Source organism: Puma concolor, chromosome B2 (assembly GCF_028749965.1).
Source record: "Puma concolor isolate L17-30 chromosome B2, mPumCon1.1.hap2, whole genome shotgun sequence".
NCBI lineage: Eukaryota > Metazoa > Chordata > Mammalia > Carnivora > Felidae > Puma > Puma concolor.
The window spans coordinates 123153986-123174263 of record NC_141671.1 but is presented as its reverse complement, the minus strand read 5'-3'; the positions used below and the strand labels follow the sequence as shown (position 1 = coordinate 123174263).

The following is a 20278-nucleotide window of genomic DNA, read 5'->3' as shown; positions in this document are numbered from 1 at the left end:
TGCTTCCAAGCCAGTATCTCCTATTCCACAATTAGGAGGAAAATAATTAGTGAGTTGACCTGTCAGAGCTGAAGTGTAAAATAGCCCAAGCACATAGTTTAACTTTATTAGCATGTGTACAAGTTATATGTGGGATTAGGGTATGTCAGAACTGAACAGTATCATAAAGATCTTGACTTCTCTCTGCCCCTATTTGCCAAAGCGCCTACAACTTTCTCTGAAGCAACCCTAGTGACTGAAGTTTCTTGCCTCTTCTGATAGCCAATTTCACTTTTGAAAAGCAAACTGAAATACTGCAAAATTAATGACCTTGATAACAGGCGTTCCTCATTTTATTACACTTTGTCGAATTGCGCTTTGCAGGTACCGCGTTTTTGTTTGGTTTGGTTTTGTTAATAAATTGAAGGTTTGTGGTGTGGCAGCCCTGTCCTGAGCAAGTCTGTCGGTGCCACTGTTCCAACAGCATCTGTTCACGTCGTGTCTCTGTGTCACATTTTGGTAATTCTCTTAACACTTCAGACTTTTTCGTATTGCTATACTTGTCATGGTGATCTGGGATCTGGGATTACAAGTAGCCGAAAGCTCAGATACTGGTTAGCATGTTTTAGCACTAAAAGCATACTTTTAAAAAGGTATGTTCAATTTGTTAGACATAATGCTACTTCACACTTAGGCTACACTATAGGGTAAACATAGCTTTTGTATGCATTTGACAACCAAAGAAATTCATTTGACTCGCTTTATCGCGACATTCCCTTTATTGCCAAGGTCTGGAACTGAACCCACAATATCTCTGAGGTGTACCTGCATATGTATATTACAATGTAATGTATATTACATTTACCTGTATATGTATATGACATATAACTGTATATTACATATATGTATATGTGTAAATGTATATTACATATATGTATAAATGTATATTACATTTCCATGTATATGTATATTACATATATTACATATAGGTATATGTATATACAATGTAATGTATATTACATATACCTGTATATGTATATTACAATATAATGTATATATTACAATGTAATGTATATTACATTTTACATACTTAGAAGGAGCTCGCATGCCTTCCTGTATGATCGTTACCTCTCAATGGATGAGAAAAGACTCAGAGGTTAAGTTAGTTGTTCAAATCACTCATCTAATATGTGGTAGAAACAACTCTTGGAATCACGCCTTCTAACAGTCCTGAGACACAAAAGCTAAAATTGTAGGGAGATGAAAATGTTGGATCAGGGCCTTAAAAATGTAGTATGATCTAGATTCAAGGAAAGTGGAACCGAAAATGGGACGGTGAACTCTCCAAAGATTGGGTCTGCTCATTCATTCAGACCTCACAAGGTGCCAGGCGCGCACTTAGCAACTAATCCAACAAATTATTTGCTGCACTTGATCCATGCAAGACACTGCTTGGGGTGACAAGTGACACAAAGGTGTCCAAAGCGAAACCTTTATCTATAAAGAATTTACAATCTAGTAAGGGACAAAAATTAAGAAGCTGAATCACCACTATATTTACCCATTCCTTTACCTGTCTATTCCTTCAACAAATACTTAAGATTTCCATGTCCCCTCAAGACAGTCATGAATAAGATATAGGTAATGAAATGGTAATAGGAAGTATACTTTACCGGATAGAGACTTCTTTCTATAGGGAAATGCCACTTGCACGATTGAATGGGACTGAAAGAAACTTTTCACCTCAAAGAGGAAAATGGTGAAGAGTAAAAAGTTGATGGTTTGGTGTGAAATGGTCTAAGAACTCTTACCCCCAAACATTCTCATAGTGGCTTTTGTGTGTTTTCAGGGAAAAGTGACTTAGTGGGCAACAGCTATAATGAGACCGGTTATTTTTCAAGAAGGTGATAACTGAGAATACTAAAGCGTGACATAATCAAAGAGGCAAAACTAATACCAATGAATGGAAAGGCAAGAAGCACCTGAAGATGAAATTATAAGTGAATCATTGGCCACCACCCAAGTCAAATAAATGTCAAAAGTAAATAAGTGCTATGGAAAGCATTGGTCCAAGGACATGTTAGGAATTTTACTGGAGCCTTTGAGGTCTCGTACCCTCCCTCAGAAAAATGAATACAGGAGTGGTGGCAAAGAAATGAGTTTTACGACTGAATTACTCAGGGGAATTCTCAGGGTATAAATGAAGACTTCCTATTTTATGTATGCGTTATGAGTTATTTTCTCCTAACCCTTCTAGCATGACATTATGGCAAAAAAAAAAAAAAAAAAATTCTATATATTTCCCATGACCCCAGGAGGGGAATGTACCTCATGGTAATTATCCATGAAAATAAATACTAGCTGGAGTCATTAAAGAGTGCATGAATCATGGTGCTATATAACATGATAGGGTCACATGAGAAGTTTGAAGTAGAATGGGTGTTCAAGGAGGAAGACACTTCATGGAGTTGTAATGAGCATTTGTGAAGACGTTTTTAGAGCCAAGTTTTCAAGTTTGGGTAAGATCTGGCCTAGCAACACTGAGATGAGGTGAGGAACGAAAGGCACCTCTGTTGGCAAGAACACATGAACCGTCAGAGGCTCAAAAGACAAAAGATACAGGTTTTGTTAGGAAAGGACCAAACAATCTGTTTTGGCTGGCTTATGGAACAAAGGTAGGTGAGTCATGGGGAATAGGATTGTAAATTGTGCTAGGGCCAGAGCATGTAGACAGTCCCGGGAAAATGCTCCCTGAAGTGGCTTGGCCTGTATTCAGTAGACAATAAAGAGCCATTGAGAGTGCTAAGCAAGGAAGTAACATCATCAAAACCTAGTTTGGGGAAAATGGATGGAACAGCGAAAGGTAGGGTGGACCAGAAAGGGGCAAAGGAAAGAAGGCAAAACGGTAGGCTGTTGTGCTAGTGTTTAACGACCACCTGGTCTGCGACCTTTGGGTTCTAAACAATGTTCCCTGTGGGGTGAGAAGAGAAAATGTACCAGTGAGCTAGTTGTTTGCTGACCATACTTTTTCTTTCAATCATCAGCATTTTTTAAATATTTGTTTCACTAGGGAGAGACAAACCTAGAGTCCAAATCCCCCATTTTCATTAATATTCTGTTTTTGTTTTGTACCTCCTAAGATCCATGCAATTTTATCTTTGGAAAAAATATTTTATCTTTGGAAAATTCTTCCCTATTGTTTTCTTATTAGTGTCCCTTATGCTCAGAACATTTACTCTGTTTTTTTGTTTTGTTTTTTTTTAATGAAATGTAGTTGCTTCTTTTATTTCACCCTGGACATGAACAAATGATTTTTTCTTACACCTGCTGGCATTTGGTAGAATGCTTAGGGACAGCTGGATTGTGGAAAGCAATGAGATCTTGGTCATCATCAATTTAGGATGTAAACAGAGACTACAGGATCCAAAACTGTAAGAACAGTCGGAGTTCAAGCAATTTGACAGTTTTTGTAGCCATGAGTAATTTATATCACACAGTCTCCTCTGTCATTGCCACAAAAAATAGCCCCAATACCATCTCCTCTTTCCCCAAACCAGGGCTGATGTTCAGTTGGTATGCATAATAAGCCATACTGATTTTGAAATATTGAAATGTTTTTAAATATAACTTATTGTCAAGTTGGCCAACATACAGTGTGCTCTTGGTTTGGGGGATAGATTCCTGTGATTCCTCGCTTACATACAACACCCAGGGCTCATTCCAACAAGTGCCCTTCTCAATGCCCATCACTCATTTCCCCCTCTCCCCTGCATCCCCTCCCCATCAATCTTATGGGTTAGTAAACAGCCACTGTCCAGAAACCTGTGAGTGTCCCCTCCCTCCAACCAACCCAGCTGTTCCAGCCTGTCTCAGGACTCTTAAAGAACTCTCCACCATCCAGCAAGCAAAGAGGTAAAGCTTGGGACAGGAGGGGCCTTACGGGAGCTGCCCGGGTCATACAACCAACATCTGTGCTCTGTGCCTTGCTATTCAGTTGGTGAAATATTTTGAATTGTTATATCTACCTAAAAGCAATTTTTTTTTTTCCTTGCACCTAACTACACTATGGTCTACACTAAAACAAATGCACACTTCCTGGAATCCAAATGCAATGTGTCTCTGCCTCTCATGAGGTAGAATATTACCCCAGGCTTTTGCACATGACAAGAGATGTGCTGCTGGTATTTCTTCACGGAGCATCCCTAGAGCTCGCACTCCAAAAGGAAAGAGAAGAAAGACCCTACCTCCCAGGTTCGGTATGAAAAAAAAAAAAAAGCTTGCAGAGAAAGATTCTGATTGGCTCTGTTGTGTCACATGCTAACCCTTGGACCAATCACCATGGCCAGAGGCATAGGATTTTTACCGCTGTCTTCTTGAATCACAACTCCATCCTGTCCAGGTGTCATAAACTGTCCTTGGTAATTCTCCAAAATCATCACATTTGAGAAGAGTTGTTCCCAAATGAGAAAGTGGAAGTGGAGATGGGGGTGGGGCTGCCTTCACCATAAAATGGGGCAAAGGATGCCAGGATGACAAAAACAACGAAGGCACCCAATGCTAGACTTTCTAAGCAAAGCTGAATGTTTGCAGTTTTGCTTGTAATATTGTAGTATATGGCTTATGGAACATCTGTTGATTCCAAATTAGTATATAAACTCAATACCTGACTTGTCTGAGTGTTGATTTTGCAGTAAAAGCCTGGCACAGCATGATGATCACAAGTTTCTGTAAACCACCTTTTCATGTAAAATTTGTATATGAAGTGCTCCCCCCAAAAGCCAAGCATTTGCTCTTTCCTATGGGGATTTAATGAGGACCATATTAATGCAATGCAGTAAATGCATATTTCTGGATTATTCATTCCATTTCCTTTTTTTTTTTTTTTTTCTTTAACGAGTCAGCTCATGCTGTTCAGTATTGATATCCATTGACAGATTATACCATTTCTGGAGGGGGTGGGATCACCAGGGACATGGTTGCTCAGATTTTTCTTTGATTCTGACCCTTTTGCTCTATTATTGGTATTTCTATTATTATTACCATTATTTACATGTCACAAAAACGCATCTGTCCTTCTCCGCTTACACAGACTCATTTTCACAGTAATTTTCCTCTCTCTCAGTGGTCCTGAGGTCGCAGTGAGTTTTCCAATTTTAGCAATTTCCATAGGATCATCACACATCTGCAATTCATTCTCCACATTTTTGGAGACACAATTTTTGGACATAGTAGGTACTTAGTAAATATCCACTTATTAGCTTATTCTCTTCTTGCTTTCAGGGAACAATGAAATCTTACCACTTTCTTTATAAAACATGAAGTGAGAAAAAACAGAATACCAAAATAGAAGTCATTACCAATACAGCACAAGCGTCACTTAGAGGAAAATTGTTTTTGCATAAAAATAAAACCGAATGTGCCAGGCGCTTCTTGCATAAGAGGACTCAACAAAGGAATGGAAAGGACAGGGAGTAGTGATGAGCCCCCATTTGGGATGCTGTTAACCATCTCCCCTTTCATTTGGTATTTCGAATTTAATCAAGTAATGTACACAGTTCAAACAATGAGACTTTATTCAGTCTTTCTTACTGCCATTTAAATGGACTCTCTGGCAACTGCCCTTAAGCCATAAAATTATTTTATTTTATTTTGTAATGTTTATTTATTTTTGAGAGCGCGCGCGCGAGAGAGAGAGAGAGAGCGCGCGCGTGCGCGAGAAAGAGCGCGCGCGCGCGCGCGAGTCGGGGAGGGGCAGAGAGCGAGGGAGACAGAGAATCCCAAGCAGGCTCCACATGGTCAGCACGGAGCCCAGTGGGGGGCTGCAACTCATGAATGGTAAGATCATGACATGAGCCGAAATCAGGAGTCGGATGCCTAACCGACTGAGCCTCCCAGGCGCCATTCATTTTTACATCTTAAATATCCTTTCGTTCAGCACATTGTGAGGAAATCCAGATCACTTGTAAAATGACTGCTTAACCTCCGAATAACGTGAAAGCAATATTATACTTGCCGTTTAGTAACCTCTCATATGCCATTCTTGACCTTGCCCTTAGCCATAAAAATACACTGAATTCGTAATATAACTAGATTATTAAGGGCTCTAAGTGCTATACGAAATAATAAACCTTTATCACTAGATTAGGTTGAAGGCGAGGGAGGGAGAATGGAAGAAAGGAAAGAGATGGTCTTTGAAGGAAAACACCAAAGAGCTCCAACAGGGATGCAGAATGATGCTTCCACTCTGTTATGTACGGGGATAACCACTCCCAGTGCATCCTCCTGGGTCTGCCCAGTGACCCTCTATACATCCTACCTGAACCGAGACCTTCAAAGGCCCACTCTTTTCATGCCCCATTCAGCCTTCACTTACCCTTCTCCAGGTCACATAGGGCTTGAAAATAAAATTAAAAAAATTTAACAGCCACTTGTAAACCTCCTTTGGTAAAAGCTCCCCGGGGTTGGAAACGCGTGGAGAGGTGCCTTCCTGAGACCCCTCTGTACACAGTGCTCATTCCTCTAGGCCAGTCCGCCTCTCCCCTGAACCTACGCTAATTCACCCAGAGTACAGCAATCTGATCAGATTGCTCTAAAGTTTAAAATTCTTATGTTTTTCCCATATTGTAAACTGAAGATAACATTTCAGCATTCAAGCATTCATGTCCCTTTGATGTCTGTCCCCACCCTTTACCTCTTGGCTTTCTATCTGGCTGCACACAATTACCCACAAGATTGGCTCCAGTCAAGCCCTCTTCGTGAGCTTCCCTTTAAACAAGCTGCTCTCTCTATCCCATCACAGCCCTACCCTGCTTGACCCAGCGATGCACTCACGCTAGTTTTAACACTGCTTTTCACCTGTTGATTTCCTGGTTGATACTTAAGAACAACTGCCTCATTTTTTATTCCCTGTTCCTTGAATAGTACCTGGCTTTATACCAATCAACAAATATTTCTTCATCACCTACTGTGTGCTGGGAGCTGTGCTAAGCTCTGTGGATAAACTAGCGAGCCTTCTTCCTGGAGAGCTTCAATGTAAAGTGAGGGCAGATGGGAATTGGGGAGGGGATAGACTTGGAAGAGGGGACACACAAAATAACCCTTGTGGATGTCCTATTGATGAAGATAGAAAATAGTGTCTTAGTCCTTGTGAAACGCACATTCTAAGAGGAGCAATAGATAAGTAAAGCAGAATAAATGTGTGCGTGTTCCCATGCAAACAAATCAATGCCAAAATGGGTGGAGAAGCAGAGAAGCCAGACAATGGAAGAGTGTCCCAAGTATGTGACTCTTAGCAGGACTACCCAGATGGACAAGGTGGGTCGGAGGGAAGAGCCTGTACACAAAGACTTAGGAGAACAGTCTTTAACACTACCGCAAATCAGATGATATGGCGAAAGGTCTGGATGCACAGGGGGCACAATGGGAGATGTAAATTCAGATCCTAGGACACTTGGTATCCAAGGCCAAGGAATTTAGATTTTACCATTTAGGCGTTCTTCAGTTTGTGTGGCACTTACTAGTGGGCTATGAAATCAACTCAATGGGTTGAAATCAACATTTGAAAGGAATGGATTGGAATGGAAAAATGTGAGTGCATTTCCTGTAAAAAGGGTAAATTTGGGGGTGTTACCAATCCTTTCAGTTGCATATCTCTCTATATTTATTATAAACGTATATAGCAGCATAGGGATTTCTTACAGTACATGGATCTTGACCAAACAGGTTTGGTCACTGCTGAAAGTCACTGCTGCCGGCGATAGGGAAGATAGGGAATCGTTGAAGAATTCAAAGCAGGGACAAGATCAACTTTTGCATTTAGAAAGATGCTATGGTTTCAGTAAAAACAGATTTAAGGGGCAAAGCCATTTAGGAGATGGCTTTAGGAATCCAGAAAAAAGGATATGGACTGGAGACGGAATGATAGATTTGATGACACAGCTCTCCTTTCCATTCTCACTGCTACTATTCTTGCTGGGCCTTCATCATTTCTTTTGTAAGCAATCCCTGACTCATCTGGCTACCGATGTTCTTGACCATCTTATAGCCATCCTTCACACTGAATTGAAAGACGCATCTGACAACCCTACACCCCTGTTTACAACACTTCAGTGGCCCAGTTTTTCTGTCCAGCTTCAGTTCTTGCCTCTCCTCTGTGGGCTCATTTTCTACACGTTCCGTGCAGATTTCTTGCCTCCTTTCGCTTCTGCCTTCCTCTCTGCTGGAAATATCTTTTCCACTTTAGTCCACCTGACTTCCTTGAACTCAACCTTCATGACTCATTTTAACCTTACTTCCTCCAGACAGCCTTCCCTGATTTCTCCCAGCTTCCCCAAACATCCCACGTCTTTTCCTCCCATGGCCTTTTGTATAAAGCTCTCTCGTTACATCGAGACATCGCTATAAAGCAAATATTAACCAAGTGTTCACCCAGTGCCAGGTGCTGGGCTTATGTGAATCGTTTCATTTAGTCTTCATAAAACCCTGACGAGGTAGGTATTATTGCTTTGGGAAGGTGGAGCAATAGTTCTCGTTTTCAGCCAAGCACTGTTGTTCTAGAACAAACGATTTCTACTCTTTGGTACATGATACACTCACTACACCATGATAAACCACAGGCTCTTGGGTAAGTCTCTGAAATGCCGGCACCCTCACTCAAAGATCATGCAAGCAGTTGCATTTACTTATGTCCCCACCACCCAGCAGAATGCCTAGCAGTTAGCTAAGCTTGTGGCAAAACCTTTAAATGCTTCACAGCATCAGAGCCAGGTAGGTAACTGAACCGTGTTGGCTGGATTTGGCAATGAGATTTATTGGCATCTTGGTGAAAGCTTGTTCCAATGGGGTGAGACTCTTTGCCATGTCCCTGCAAATATCAGGTGATCCGTAAGTATCGTTTAGTGAATAGATGGCAATGGGTCGAGGAGTAATGTGAGGTGACTTCACAAAGCATGGCTAAGAACGAAAGCAGTCAGGTGGGGTGAGAGGGCTGCTGGAACGAGGAAGTTCGTGGGTAAAAGGGGGGTGTTCTGTTTTTAGTTTGCTAGCTTTTAGGAGATGTTGCAAGAACAACGTGTTGAATGTGCTAAGAGCCACCAGCCAAGCGAGGGAGAGGTAAAAAAAAAAAAAAAAAATTAGAAAAGGGGATTTCTTAGAGGAACCAGGAGAGGAAGTTTCCAAAGCTCTGGTGAATGAGCTGTGGACAGGCGGCAGGCTCTTTCCTAGGGGTCAGCCTGGCACTGCCATTTTCCAAGCCTCAATTTTCATTCGCAAAGGAAATAACACCTCCTGTCCCTTAGATATATTACCTGAAATAACTTTTTTCTGCTCCCTCTTTCCTCTTCTTTCCTCCCTCCCCCTCCCCCGCCCCCTCCTCATCTTCCTCTTCCTCCTCCTGCTTCTTCGTCCTCTTCCTCTCCTTCTTCTTCTTTAATCTTTCAAATCCGAGGAAGACTAATTCAAGCCAAAAGGATCAGCCCCATATCTTAAAGGACCGAGAAAAAATGCTATTTCTATTTCCAAAGGAAGCCTTATGTCACTAGATTCCTGAGCTTTTTCTATTTAAAACGCGACGGGGTGGGGTCTGGTGAGTGCCTCAACGGGGAGCAGGAGGCAGAAGGGGATTTTACACTTGTGCAGCTGGAAGTACAGGGCAAGGGCTGTGTTTGGTGTCGGATTCTCAAGAGAACTTGCTAGAGAGGGCAGGGGCAGCCGTCTGGCAGCTGCATAAGATGGAGTCCGGGTGCTGCCCCCTGGGTCCTCTCTTTCCTTCCTCTTCTCCTAGTCCCCTGGCCGCCCCATCCCCCCCAGAGGAGGCCTGGGGAAACACCAGGCTAGACGCTGAGGATCTAGAACAGGATGTAAGTACTTTGGTCAACGCCGAGAGGAAAGGACAGGGAAACCCCAAGGGCAAATGGCACGGGACGATGGGGAATTCCAAAAGCCACTCAGTCGTCTCAAGGTGCCTGGTCTGGGAGGTATTGCTGCGTATGGGAAACCGTGACATACAGCATGTTTATCACCTTGATAGAGGATGGTGGCAAAGTACGTTAAGATCTATACATGAATATAGTTGTCAAAAATAATCCAGCAATTCCTATTTTTATTGCCTGCTATTTGTAAGACCATATGTTAGCCTCTGAGGAATTAAAAAAAAAAAAAGCCTAAGAAGCTGTTCTCACCCTTATGGTCCAGTTGGAAAGATGACATAGGCATAATAACACCCCGTGAGCAAAGAAGTTCCATGGAAGTAAATAAAAAACGCAACAGATATTCAGAGGAAAGAAAGCGATGTGATGACCCATAGAGCTAGGGTGAATAAATCCGATTACTACCACTGCTGTCGGATTGTTGTGTCACTGTTCCATTTGTACACAGCCATGCTGTGAAGCGGGCCTCGGGCACCAATGTGAGAGGAATGTGCTTCCAGGAGCCTTCTCCTGACTTACATTAATGTCATAACCAGTCTACCGACGGGCACCTTCTGGAAAAGAAGGCGGTGTGGGGGTCCCTTTTTTATAGCCAATTGAATTGTCCACGTAATTCCCACTAGAAAAACTTGACTGACTGTATCCGAGTTGAAAGTAATTATGGGGGCGCCTGGGTGGCTCAGTTGGTTTAGCATCCAACTTCCTCTCAGGCCATGATTTTACAGTCCCTGGGTGTGAGCTGGGCTGACGGCTCAGAGCCTGGAACCCGCTTCGGATTCTGTGTTTTCCTCTCTCTCTCTGCCCCTCCCCTGCTCGCGTGCTCTGCCTCTGTCTCTCTCAAGCGTAAATAAAACATCAAAGAAAAAAACAAAAACAAAAAACCACGCCCCTCTGGAAATCGCGGGAGTTGTGTCCAACTTCAGGTTCACTTGGATTTTAAGGAAAAGATCGTTGTTCGTTCCCAGACAACGAAAGAAATGGTGAGACTAGCAGGTATTGCTTTATGAGTTCGCCAAGAAGTACCTGGGCGCTCTATAATTTTTCTGCGCCGGTTGATATCATGATCAGCTAAACCATTTTAAATTAAGAGCAATATCTGTTTACTATTACATCATAGGGGGAAAAAAAAAAAAAAAACACAAGTGGAAAATCCCTAGAAGCTGGCCAATCTGCTTAATCACATCTGGCGATTTTCTGGTCTGAGGGATTATCGCTTTGGGATATCATTTTTTTTTTTTTTTACCTTTTTTCCAAATAAAGAAATTAACAAAAGCAGGGCAGACTGGATTTAACAAAAAAACTGGATTCGTATCTCGGGTAAACCCTGTGCTGTAAGAATAGCTGTGGGGTGACGCGAAGGGCCTACCCCTTTCACCCTCAGGACTAGAGAAGCAATGACTTCTGAGAAAAAAAGTCTGATGCAGTTTGGAGAGCAGGTTCCTGTCAAGCCCAAGTGAGGGAACTGGTGATCTGTTCAGGGTGAGGAGGCCCTCTCACCCCCCAGCCCCCCCTTGTCTATGTCTGTTTACAACTCCCTCCATAAACGGTCCCGTAGCTGTGAATAAACCCAGGGCCCAGGTGGCCTAGGAGCGGGGGCTGAGGCTTGTATCCGGGCATTCATCTTTCTCACACACACAGCTGTGGCAGCTTTCCCTGAGCCATTGTGACTGGTCTCTGAGGACCCAAAGCCACTCACAGGCAGCTAGTCCCTGCGGCAGAGCCCGAGGGGACACAATAGGCCAGTTGTAGCTCCAACTCCCTCAGGGGCAGAGGTAGTGTTCCTGCACTCAGCAGTTTTAGAGGGCACCTTGCCCGACTCAAGGGCCTGAGGGAGAGCCCCGTGCATTCATTCACAAGCCAGCCACTCTCTCAAGATCAAGTAAACACCATAAACCAAGTCCTTAATCAGGCCTGTAAAAACCACTGGGGAGGTTAGGAAGCCAAGGAAATGTGTTAAGGAGGAGCGAGGAAGGGACGTATTGAAGTCAGAATGAGGGTTCAGCCAAAGGAGATAATGCATGTCAAGACATATAGCATGTAATTAATGCCAGCCACAGTCCTACGAAATGTATCCCTGCAGCTATTTTTATAACACCTTTCTCCCCGATGCTTCTGGAAAAATGGAATATTTCTAACTTTCCCTGGCCACACTCTCTGTGGAAAGAGGGAATATCACATCCCCACATGTCCACGAGGCTCAGAATGGGTTAATTTGTCGAAGGTCGTTTGGAATCCTGGGCCTTTCTATTGAAATATCACCCCCACCCACTTCTTGCCCCTGTGGAATGTGTTAAGGGACAAAATACACACCCCCTCTCAGAAGACTCTAGTAAATCATGTCGTTCAGTAAGTTTCAGTGGAATAGAATAGATTCTAATCATCAAAGTCGCTTACCTTACAGAAATACGAACTTAACACCCACACACCTACTGCACAAGTAGATCCGGGCAAGTCACGGGGTAGTTTTTTTCCCCGAAAGACTTCAGTAGAATATGGCTGTTTGTTTCAAGTCTCCTGAAATTCATGTTTGCAGCTGGAATCTTTCCTCTGAAACGCAGACTTGACGGTCCGGGTGCCTATGTGATAGCCCGCTTGGATGTCCTGGAGCCTCTGAGAGGCCTCCCTTTCTCATACAATTCCAGTAGAACCCTCCCACCCGCAAGGATCCTAATGGAGCCTCTCTGCTTTATTTACCCCCTTCCATATTATTTTTATTTCATTAAATAAATAATGTATTCCCTTAATAAATAAATTGATTCCTTTGGCCATAACTCACACTCCATAAGGGAAGGTTTTCGAAGCTCTGTTTTGTTAACTGCCATGTTCTCTCAACGGCTAGACTATGCGTGACACACAGTTGGTCTTCAATCACGAACGATGCATAAATGAATTACTGAATGAATGCAAGTTAAAATGTCAAGAGCCTTAGACTGCTTTTTGAAAAAGTTAGAAGATACCAAATCATTTTATTTCTACCTCATGGAATTTGACTTCATACTAAATTCTACTTGATAGAATAACTTCAGGAATCACATGGTGACCCTTAACGATGTGAGGTAGATTTGACTAGGGTTTTCTTGGACCACAATTGTTTATTTGCTTGCTTGGGTTTTTGTTTGTTTGTTTGTTTTGTTTTTATTTTTATTTTTTTTTGTTTTTTTTATTTAAAAAAAATTTTTTTTTCAACGTTTATTTATTTTTGGGACAGAGAGAGACAGAGCATGAACGGGGGAGGGGCAGAGGGAGAGGGAGACACAGAATCGGAAACAGGCTCCAGGCTCCGAGCCATCAGCCCAGAGCCTGACGCGGGGCTCGAACTCACGGACCGCGAGATCGTGACCTGCCTGAAGTCGGACGCTTAACCGACTGCGCCACCCAGGCGCCCCTTGTTTTGTTTTTAAAATTTTAAATTTAAATGTCCTTACGGTCCCTGCCACTCCCTATTTTCGTACCCTGGTCATTTACACAGTTTACGCTTTTCTTGTTCCTGCCAGCCTCTGGAGGCGTCCAGCTTGCCAGCTTATATCCTTGTAGAAATTGGTTCATTGATTTGCTGAAACCGTTAGGTATAGTTTTGATGCATAATACTTTACAGTGTGACTTTGGGCAAATTACTAATACCTTTGGGTCTCTTCCAACCTTGAAATTCTATAAAGACATCTCTTAGTTGTGTGACAGCATATGCTCGAGGTCACCTCGACTATTTGGGGGAATTCTTAGCTGGATATCAAACAAAATGACAATTCCTCATGTGATTCTTAATCCCAAAGATTCCTAACATGCCACAGATCGTTTATGTTTATAGATCAATGCATACTTTGACCTGAGATATAATGTCTCTAAATTCTTGTCCTCGGATAAAAACTAGTTTGTTTTTTTCTATAACATAATGAAAGCTTAGATTCAGTCACATGGACATTCTTCCATTATAAATTGAATAATTGTAAGACAGTATTGCATAGATTTACTCTAAATAAAGTGGTCCATAATTATAAGATTTATGTTTCAATATATGAAGATTCTTAATCACTCAGGCCATACAAATTCATTTGAAGATAAATCTCTTTGAAATTCAGTTCCTAGTGGGGCGACTGGGTGGCTCAGTCGGTTAAGGGTCTGAGTTCAGCTCAGGTCACGATCTCGCAGTTCATGAGTTCAAACCCCACATAGAGCTCTGTGCTGACAGCTCAGAGCCTGAAGCCTGCTTCAGATTCTGTGTCTCCCTCTGTCTCTGCCCCTCCTCCACTCACGTTCTCTCTCTCTCTCTCTTTCTCTCTCTCTCTCTCAAGAATAAATAAACATTAAAAAAATATTCAAAAAAATTCAATTCCTAGCAACCCCAAAGTTCAATCTACTTGGCAAAAGAGACATTGAAAGTAAGCCAGAATAAAAGATTGAATTTAAAATACAAGGTTGGCAACTAATCAAGAATGGTCACCAAACTTCAAGCTCAAAATCCTCTGAATAAGAATAATAAAAAAACATTTTCCATCTCTAATGAAATTTAGTGCTTTTTAGATTGATCAAGAACACATTTGGTAGTACCATCAGGAAGGGAGATTCTATTGTAGTCTCAAACTTTTTGAGTTTCATTTAAACTTTCATTAATGAGCGGTGCCTGGGTGGCGCAGTCAGTTAAGCGGCCGACTTCAGCCAGGTCACTATCTCGCGGTCCGTGAGTTCGAGCCCCGCGTCAGGCTCTGGGCTGATGGCTCAGAGCCTGGAGCCTGTTTCCGATTCTGTGTCTCCCTCTCTCTCTGCCCCTCCCCCGTTCATGCTCTGTCTCTCTCTGTCCTAAAAATAAATAAACGTTGAAAAAATAAAAAAAATTAAAAAAAATAAATAAATAAACTTTCATTAATGAATCAAATAAACACTTTGAATGTGCCTGCTAAATACCCTGGTGTGCGAGAAATACTGAAGGAAACCTCCCAAATAGTAACATTCGGATGGGAAACTCAAAAAGATATTTTAAATGGTTATTGAAAGGAGTGCATATAAATAAAGCAAATAAAGCAACTGAAAGGCACATATGTAACCAAAGAAATATGATTTTAAGTGCTTGAGATTCTTATAAACTTAAAAGAAATTATGCTTTAAAAACTTACATTGTAAAAAGGAAAACTAAAATACCCATAATCCTAACAATGAATATAGCAGTTTTTATCTTGCCTAGTACTTTCTTGCTTTACCTGTGGATAGTACATGTATTTTTACATTTGTTATTCTACTGCTTGAGCAATTCTGTATTGGGATTTTTTTTCATATAATTACGTTCTAAACATTTTCCGTATTGCCAGACAGTCTTCATAATATTTATTTTTAGTGATAGCATAATATTCCATCAAATTGCTTAAATATTCCTTGGTTATTACAATTTCAGTTTCTTCTCAGTGTATCCTTAAAATATTTAATTGTAACATTACTCTAATTCAGTGTTGCCATTTCATATCTTTGTTCTGTTGGTATAGGGTTGATTTTATTAATTGTTTAAATCCTCAGGGGTTTCAAAGAGCATGGAAAAGACATATTAAATCAAGATAAATTTCAAGCAGTTAGTGACCACAAGTTGTATAACCCTGTAATGCTTGTTTAAATTCCATTTTTGTAAAGGAATAGATTGTGGATTTGAGGTAGTGGGTCCCACCTTTGCTCAATATCAGCATTGTGTCTTGGGAAAATTTGCTTCAGCTATCTGTGCCTTTGTTTTCTCATCTGTAAAATGGGATTAGTAATAGTACCTATCATGTAAAATTGTTCTGAGGATGAAATATCTGAGGACAAAATGTCAAACATTTACAACAATGCCTTTTATATTTAAAGTGCTATATAAATAGTATGCGTTTTAATATTAGAGTCACTTTGGGGCACCTGGGTGGCTCAGTCGGTTAAGTTTCCGACTTCAGCTCAGGTCATGATCCCACGGTTGGTGAGTTCGATCTCCGTGTCGGGCTCTGTGCTGACAGCTCAGAGCCTGGAACCTGCTTCAGATTCTGTGTTTTCCTCTCTCTCTGCCCCTCCCCTGCTCACGCTCTTTCCCTCTCTCTCTCAAGAATAAATAAACATTAAAAAAATGTTTTTAATTTAAAAATATTAGAATAGCTTTATATATTCTCTGTGCTTTATAGGAATTCTACATGCAAGCAACAAGTGGTGAGTTTTAGAATTTTGAAAACACTATGAGGTGATTTCGTAACCAGAAGTAACTTCTTTTATAATCAAGGTTTTGCAACAGTGACATATATGTTAATTCATTTAGCAGCAATTGAGCCGTAAGTTCACAATCTTAGGTGAGTATTTCCTCTAGTAAGAATAACTAGCAAAACAAAAATGAAAACAATAAAACAAAACAAAAATGGAAACAAAAAAGAATAACTAGCAATTCACCTTACATATTTGTGAATCAGTCTGTCAGCATAATCATATTAGTAAGAGTAAATGTAAAATAGTCACCATCTACTGAACACTACATTGTAAAATCTTCCTGATGGCCTGGGAGGAAGTGCCATTACCCCAATCATCCCCAGATGGGGAGACAGACTCAGTGAGATGAAGTGAGCAGCCAAAAAACACACACACCTAAAGAGTGATCGGTTAGAACTGACCCATTTGGATGATATTAACACTTGAAAGAGAAATCGTGAGACTGAATTCTCCTTTCATGAGTATCCATCCACCAAATTTCCCACTGGGGTCCCATTAAACATCACAGGGGGTAAAATGCAATTCTTTTCTTTTGCATGTTGCAGGTACGCAGGTGGATCAAGAGCCCAATGGTCAGTGTGGACAAGCATCAGAGTCCCAGCCTGAAGTACACGGGCCCCCCGGTCATGCACATCCCACCGGGGGAGCCAGATTTTGAGTCTTCCTTGTGTCCGACGTGCCTGGGGGACCACGCTTTCCAAAGAGGTGTTCTCCCTCAGGAGAAGGAGTCGTGTTCATGGGAAACTCAATCCGGGTGTGAAGTAAGTTCAGTTTTGTTCCGGATCCATTACCCTGAAAGGATTCTAGACCTTTATTTTTCTTATATTCATGCCACAGTATGCAAAAAAACCGAATTAAAAAAAAAAAAACCCAAAACATATTTAATACACATTTCTATAAAGCTTCTGAGGCAGATATAGAATGTGACCTTTGCTAGCCCATTGTACTAAATTGTTTTAATAGCCTTTATTTATTAGGGAAGTTTTAGCTTCACAACAAAACTGAGTGGAAAGCAGAGAGATTTCTCACGTACCCCCTGCCCCCCACACATGCACAGCCTTCCCCACTATCAACACCTTTCACCAGAGTGGCACATTTGTTACAAATGATGAACCTACCTTAACACATCCTCACCCAAAGGCGGTAGTTTACATTAAGGTTTGCTATTGGTGTTAAGTTTGGGCAACTTTATAACAACCTGTATCCATTATTAGAGTATCCTCTGTGCTCCTCGGGTTCATCCCTCCCTCCTGCCATGCCCTGGCAACCATTGATCTTTTCACTGTCTCCATAGTTTTGCCGTTTCCTGAATGGCATATAGTTGGAGTCCTACAGTAGGTTGTACTGATTTTAATACTGTTCCAAGATGGATACAGCCATGTTTTGGTCAACTAGAAATCCTTTATAAGCTGTTTGCTCACACGAAGATCAATTGTTATGTAATGCAAAAAAATATGTAACAGTCATCTACAGGTTTGCTGACTTTATCAAAATACTTATCTCAATATGATTTGACTCACAACAGAGCACTATATAACTCATATTTCCCATTTTCCTAGATGTGGTACTTATATTTTTTATATATACTCCTATTTTTACTAAGACTTATTTTTCCTTGCTTACTCCAAGACTTTTGTTTTTTGTCTTTTAATTTGGTTAATCCAAGAAAGCCAGATAACTGACTTAGCTTGAAGGTTCTAAGATTTCAAAAATTTAAGATTTCATTTTTCACTTATAACTCAGTGAGGCTTATATTTATTTTGACTTTTTAGACCATTAAATCAAATGCTTATGTCATTTTTATTATCACCTTATTGACATAAATGCACAAATTAGGGAGACAGAACATGTTGTGACAAAATACAATTAGTTGCAAATGATCTACCAATACATTATTTCAGAACAGTGCATTATAAGATGACAAATGTTAATAGTTCCTCCCTTCTTTTTTTATTTCTCTGGAGGAAAAGTTTTCCAAAGATAAAGGAATCATTTTAGCTGCTAAAATAAAACGCTTGATTCCAAGTTCAACTCTAGGATACGCAATGTCTCAGAATCTGTCTCTTGCCCACTTTCTAAGGTTACCGGAAGGATCAAATGAGATAACATATAAAATATTTCCTAGTCTGGAAAGTGCCATGCAAGCAGAAATCATCATTACTTATGGTTGCTGATTTACATATTAGCTAAGCCTGTGAATCTGTAACACTAAATTAGACTTCCGTGACTAGGTTAGTGCTTTGCTGATCTATGAACATTTGTCATGGTGCATTTGCTGTTTTGCTAGACGCTGGCTCAACTCCAGGTTGACCATACAAGGTGGCAAATAGATTCTAAACGCAAGTATTGGCAATTTTTTTTTTTTCCCTGCAAAGAGCCAGATAGTAAAAGCCTTAGGCTTTTAAGACCTTTCAGTTGCTGTCATTTCTGTTCAGCTCTGCCCTGTAGGGAAAGCAGCCATCGATAATATACAAATGAATGGGCCTGACTGTGTTCAAATAAAAGTTTTTATTTACAAAAACATGCGGCTGGTCCACCAGCCATAGTTTGCAGACTCTTAGGCTCTTAGAATCTAAAAGAATTTGCCAACTCCTTAGAGTCTAAAGACCTATTCATAACTTAGAGGTAGAAAGAGGGCTCCAGAAATCCTACACAGAGCACAAAGGCCTAGTACTAAATGTTTACTCGAGGGCCTGGTAGATGCCCCATTTGTTAGGAGCTGGGGCTAGATTAATGAATAAATAGAATTCCATATAAGAGGAAACAATAAACAAAGAGCTGGAAGGAATTTAAAGCCACACTGTGATTCATCCTTCTACTTTATCTGGAATAATAGGTGAATCATTCTCCAGTTTACAAAGGACAACCTGGCTCTGACTTTGCTGAGTTTTTTCTAAGGTCGCCACAAATCAAGAAGACACTTAATATGTTAACAATTTAACAGCGAATCTGTATTTTGGGTTCCTATAGGGATTAAGCCGTGAGACAGTTCCTTGAGGAGGCACCTCGGTCCTTTTAGGAAGTGGCCTTGTGGGATGATAAGAAGATGGAGAGGCTCTTAGATGCCCAGGCCTGGTAGTAAAGAGTCCACGTCGTTTTTCTGACAACTCCTAATGTGGATAATTTTAAGCAAGTCATTAATTCATCCTTCCTTTTCAGTCTCCCCTCCTATGAAAATTGAGATTATTCATGCTTGCCATCTGGTCTTTCCTGGAATTTTTTTAGTAATTTGAGGATGAGATGGGATCTTTAAAAATCTTTCGTGAATGTAAATTTACGTATAAACAGTGTGCTGGGCTCAGGCAACCCACATTCTGATGCCGGCTCTGCCACAAAGTCAATATGTGAACTTGAGCCAGTCACAAAAACTCTCAAACATAGGATGAGCCTAACCTCATTAAGCTCTTTTTAGTCTGAAATCCTACGGTTGGGGGTTTGATGCCCTGTAAATGAAAATAAACTCTGTACCTAAAAGGAAAACATAAAACATAGAAAATGAGGTGAGAATGTTTTAAATAAAATAAGAGAATGAATAGAGTACCAGTCCTTTATAAATAATGTGAGCTTTTTCTTCCCGCTGACTTTAAAAATAGTACATTCTAAATGCGACCTTTAATGGCCAAAACTTGGTAAGCGTTACATTGCAGTTAGTTCGTGCCAGGCCTTGCCAATGGTCCAGTTAGCGGCCTTTAGACATATTTCTTCCATGGAAGAAACGAGGATATACATATTGCCAATATATCACCCAGAAGAATAGCCATATTGTGATGTTACTTAGTGTGGTCTAAAATGGACTGTTCACAAATTAAACAGACCTTTCTGGAAATGAGATGGGAAGATGATAACACTGAGCTATGTAAGCCGTTACTGAATAATGCATGCTAGTGAAACTTAAGTTGTAGCATTTCAGGCTGAAACCAACTTTTGGGCCATAAAGAAATGGAAACCAAAGTAGGTTTTCAACGGGTGCGTGCCGACCAAACGTATTCACAGACTTTATTCTGTGCCGTCTCTGTCACAGCACCTTCAACATCCAGACCAACTGAGCTGGAAGGAAAGGTGAGCACTGTTTTAGGGTAGGAAGAGGTCAGGAAATCTGGAATTAAGGAAAGCATGGGATTGGATCAAGATGGCAGCCCGAGCACATAATGTCCTCCTTCCTGCCTGCC

General features: G+C 41.0%; 1 protein-coding gene and 1 long non-coding RNA gene across 2 annotated transcripts in view; one reads left to right on the top strand and one right to left on the bottom strand.

Annotated features, from left to right (window-relative positions):
• The window catches only part of SGK1 (serum/glucocorticoid regulated kinase 1), a 113539-nt gene that overhangs the window by 26496 nt on the left and 66765 nt on the right, over positions 1–20278 (top strand). The window contains exon 2 of the mRNA XM_025925325.2: positions 16655–16870. Coding sequence (XP_025781110.2) covers positions 16655–16870 — 216 coding nt within the window. The remainder of the gene's footprint in view (positions 1–16654; positions 16871–20278) is intronic.
• Positions 16498–20278, bottom strand: part of LOC147581223 (uncharacterized) — a 28483-nt gene continuing 24702 nt past the window's right edge. The window contains exon 4 of the long non-coding RNA XR_015251556.1: positions 16498–19577. This is a non-coding gene — a long non-coding RNA (uncharacterized LOC147581223). The remainder of the gene's footprint in view (positions 19578–20278) is intronic.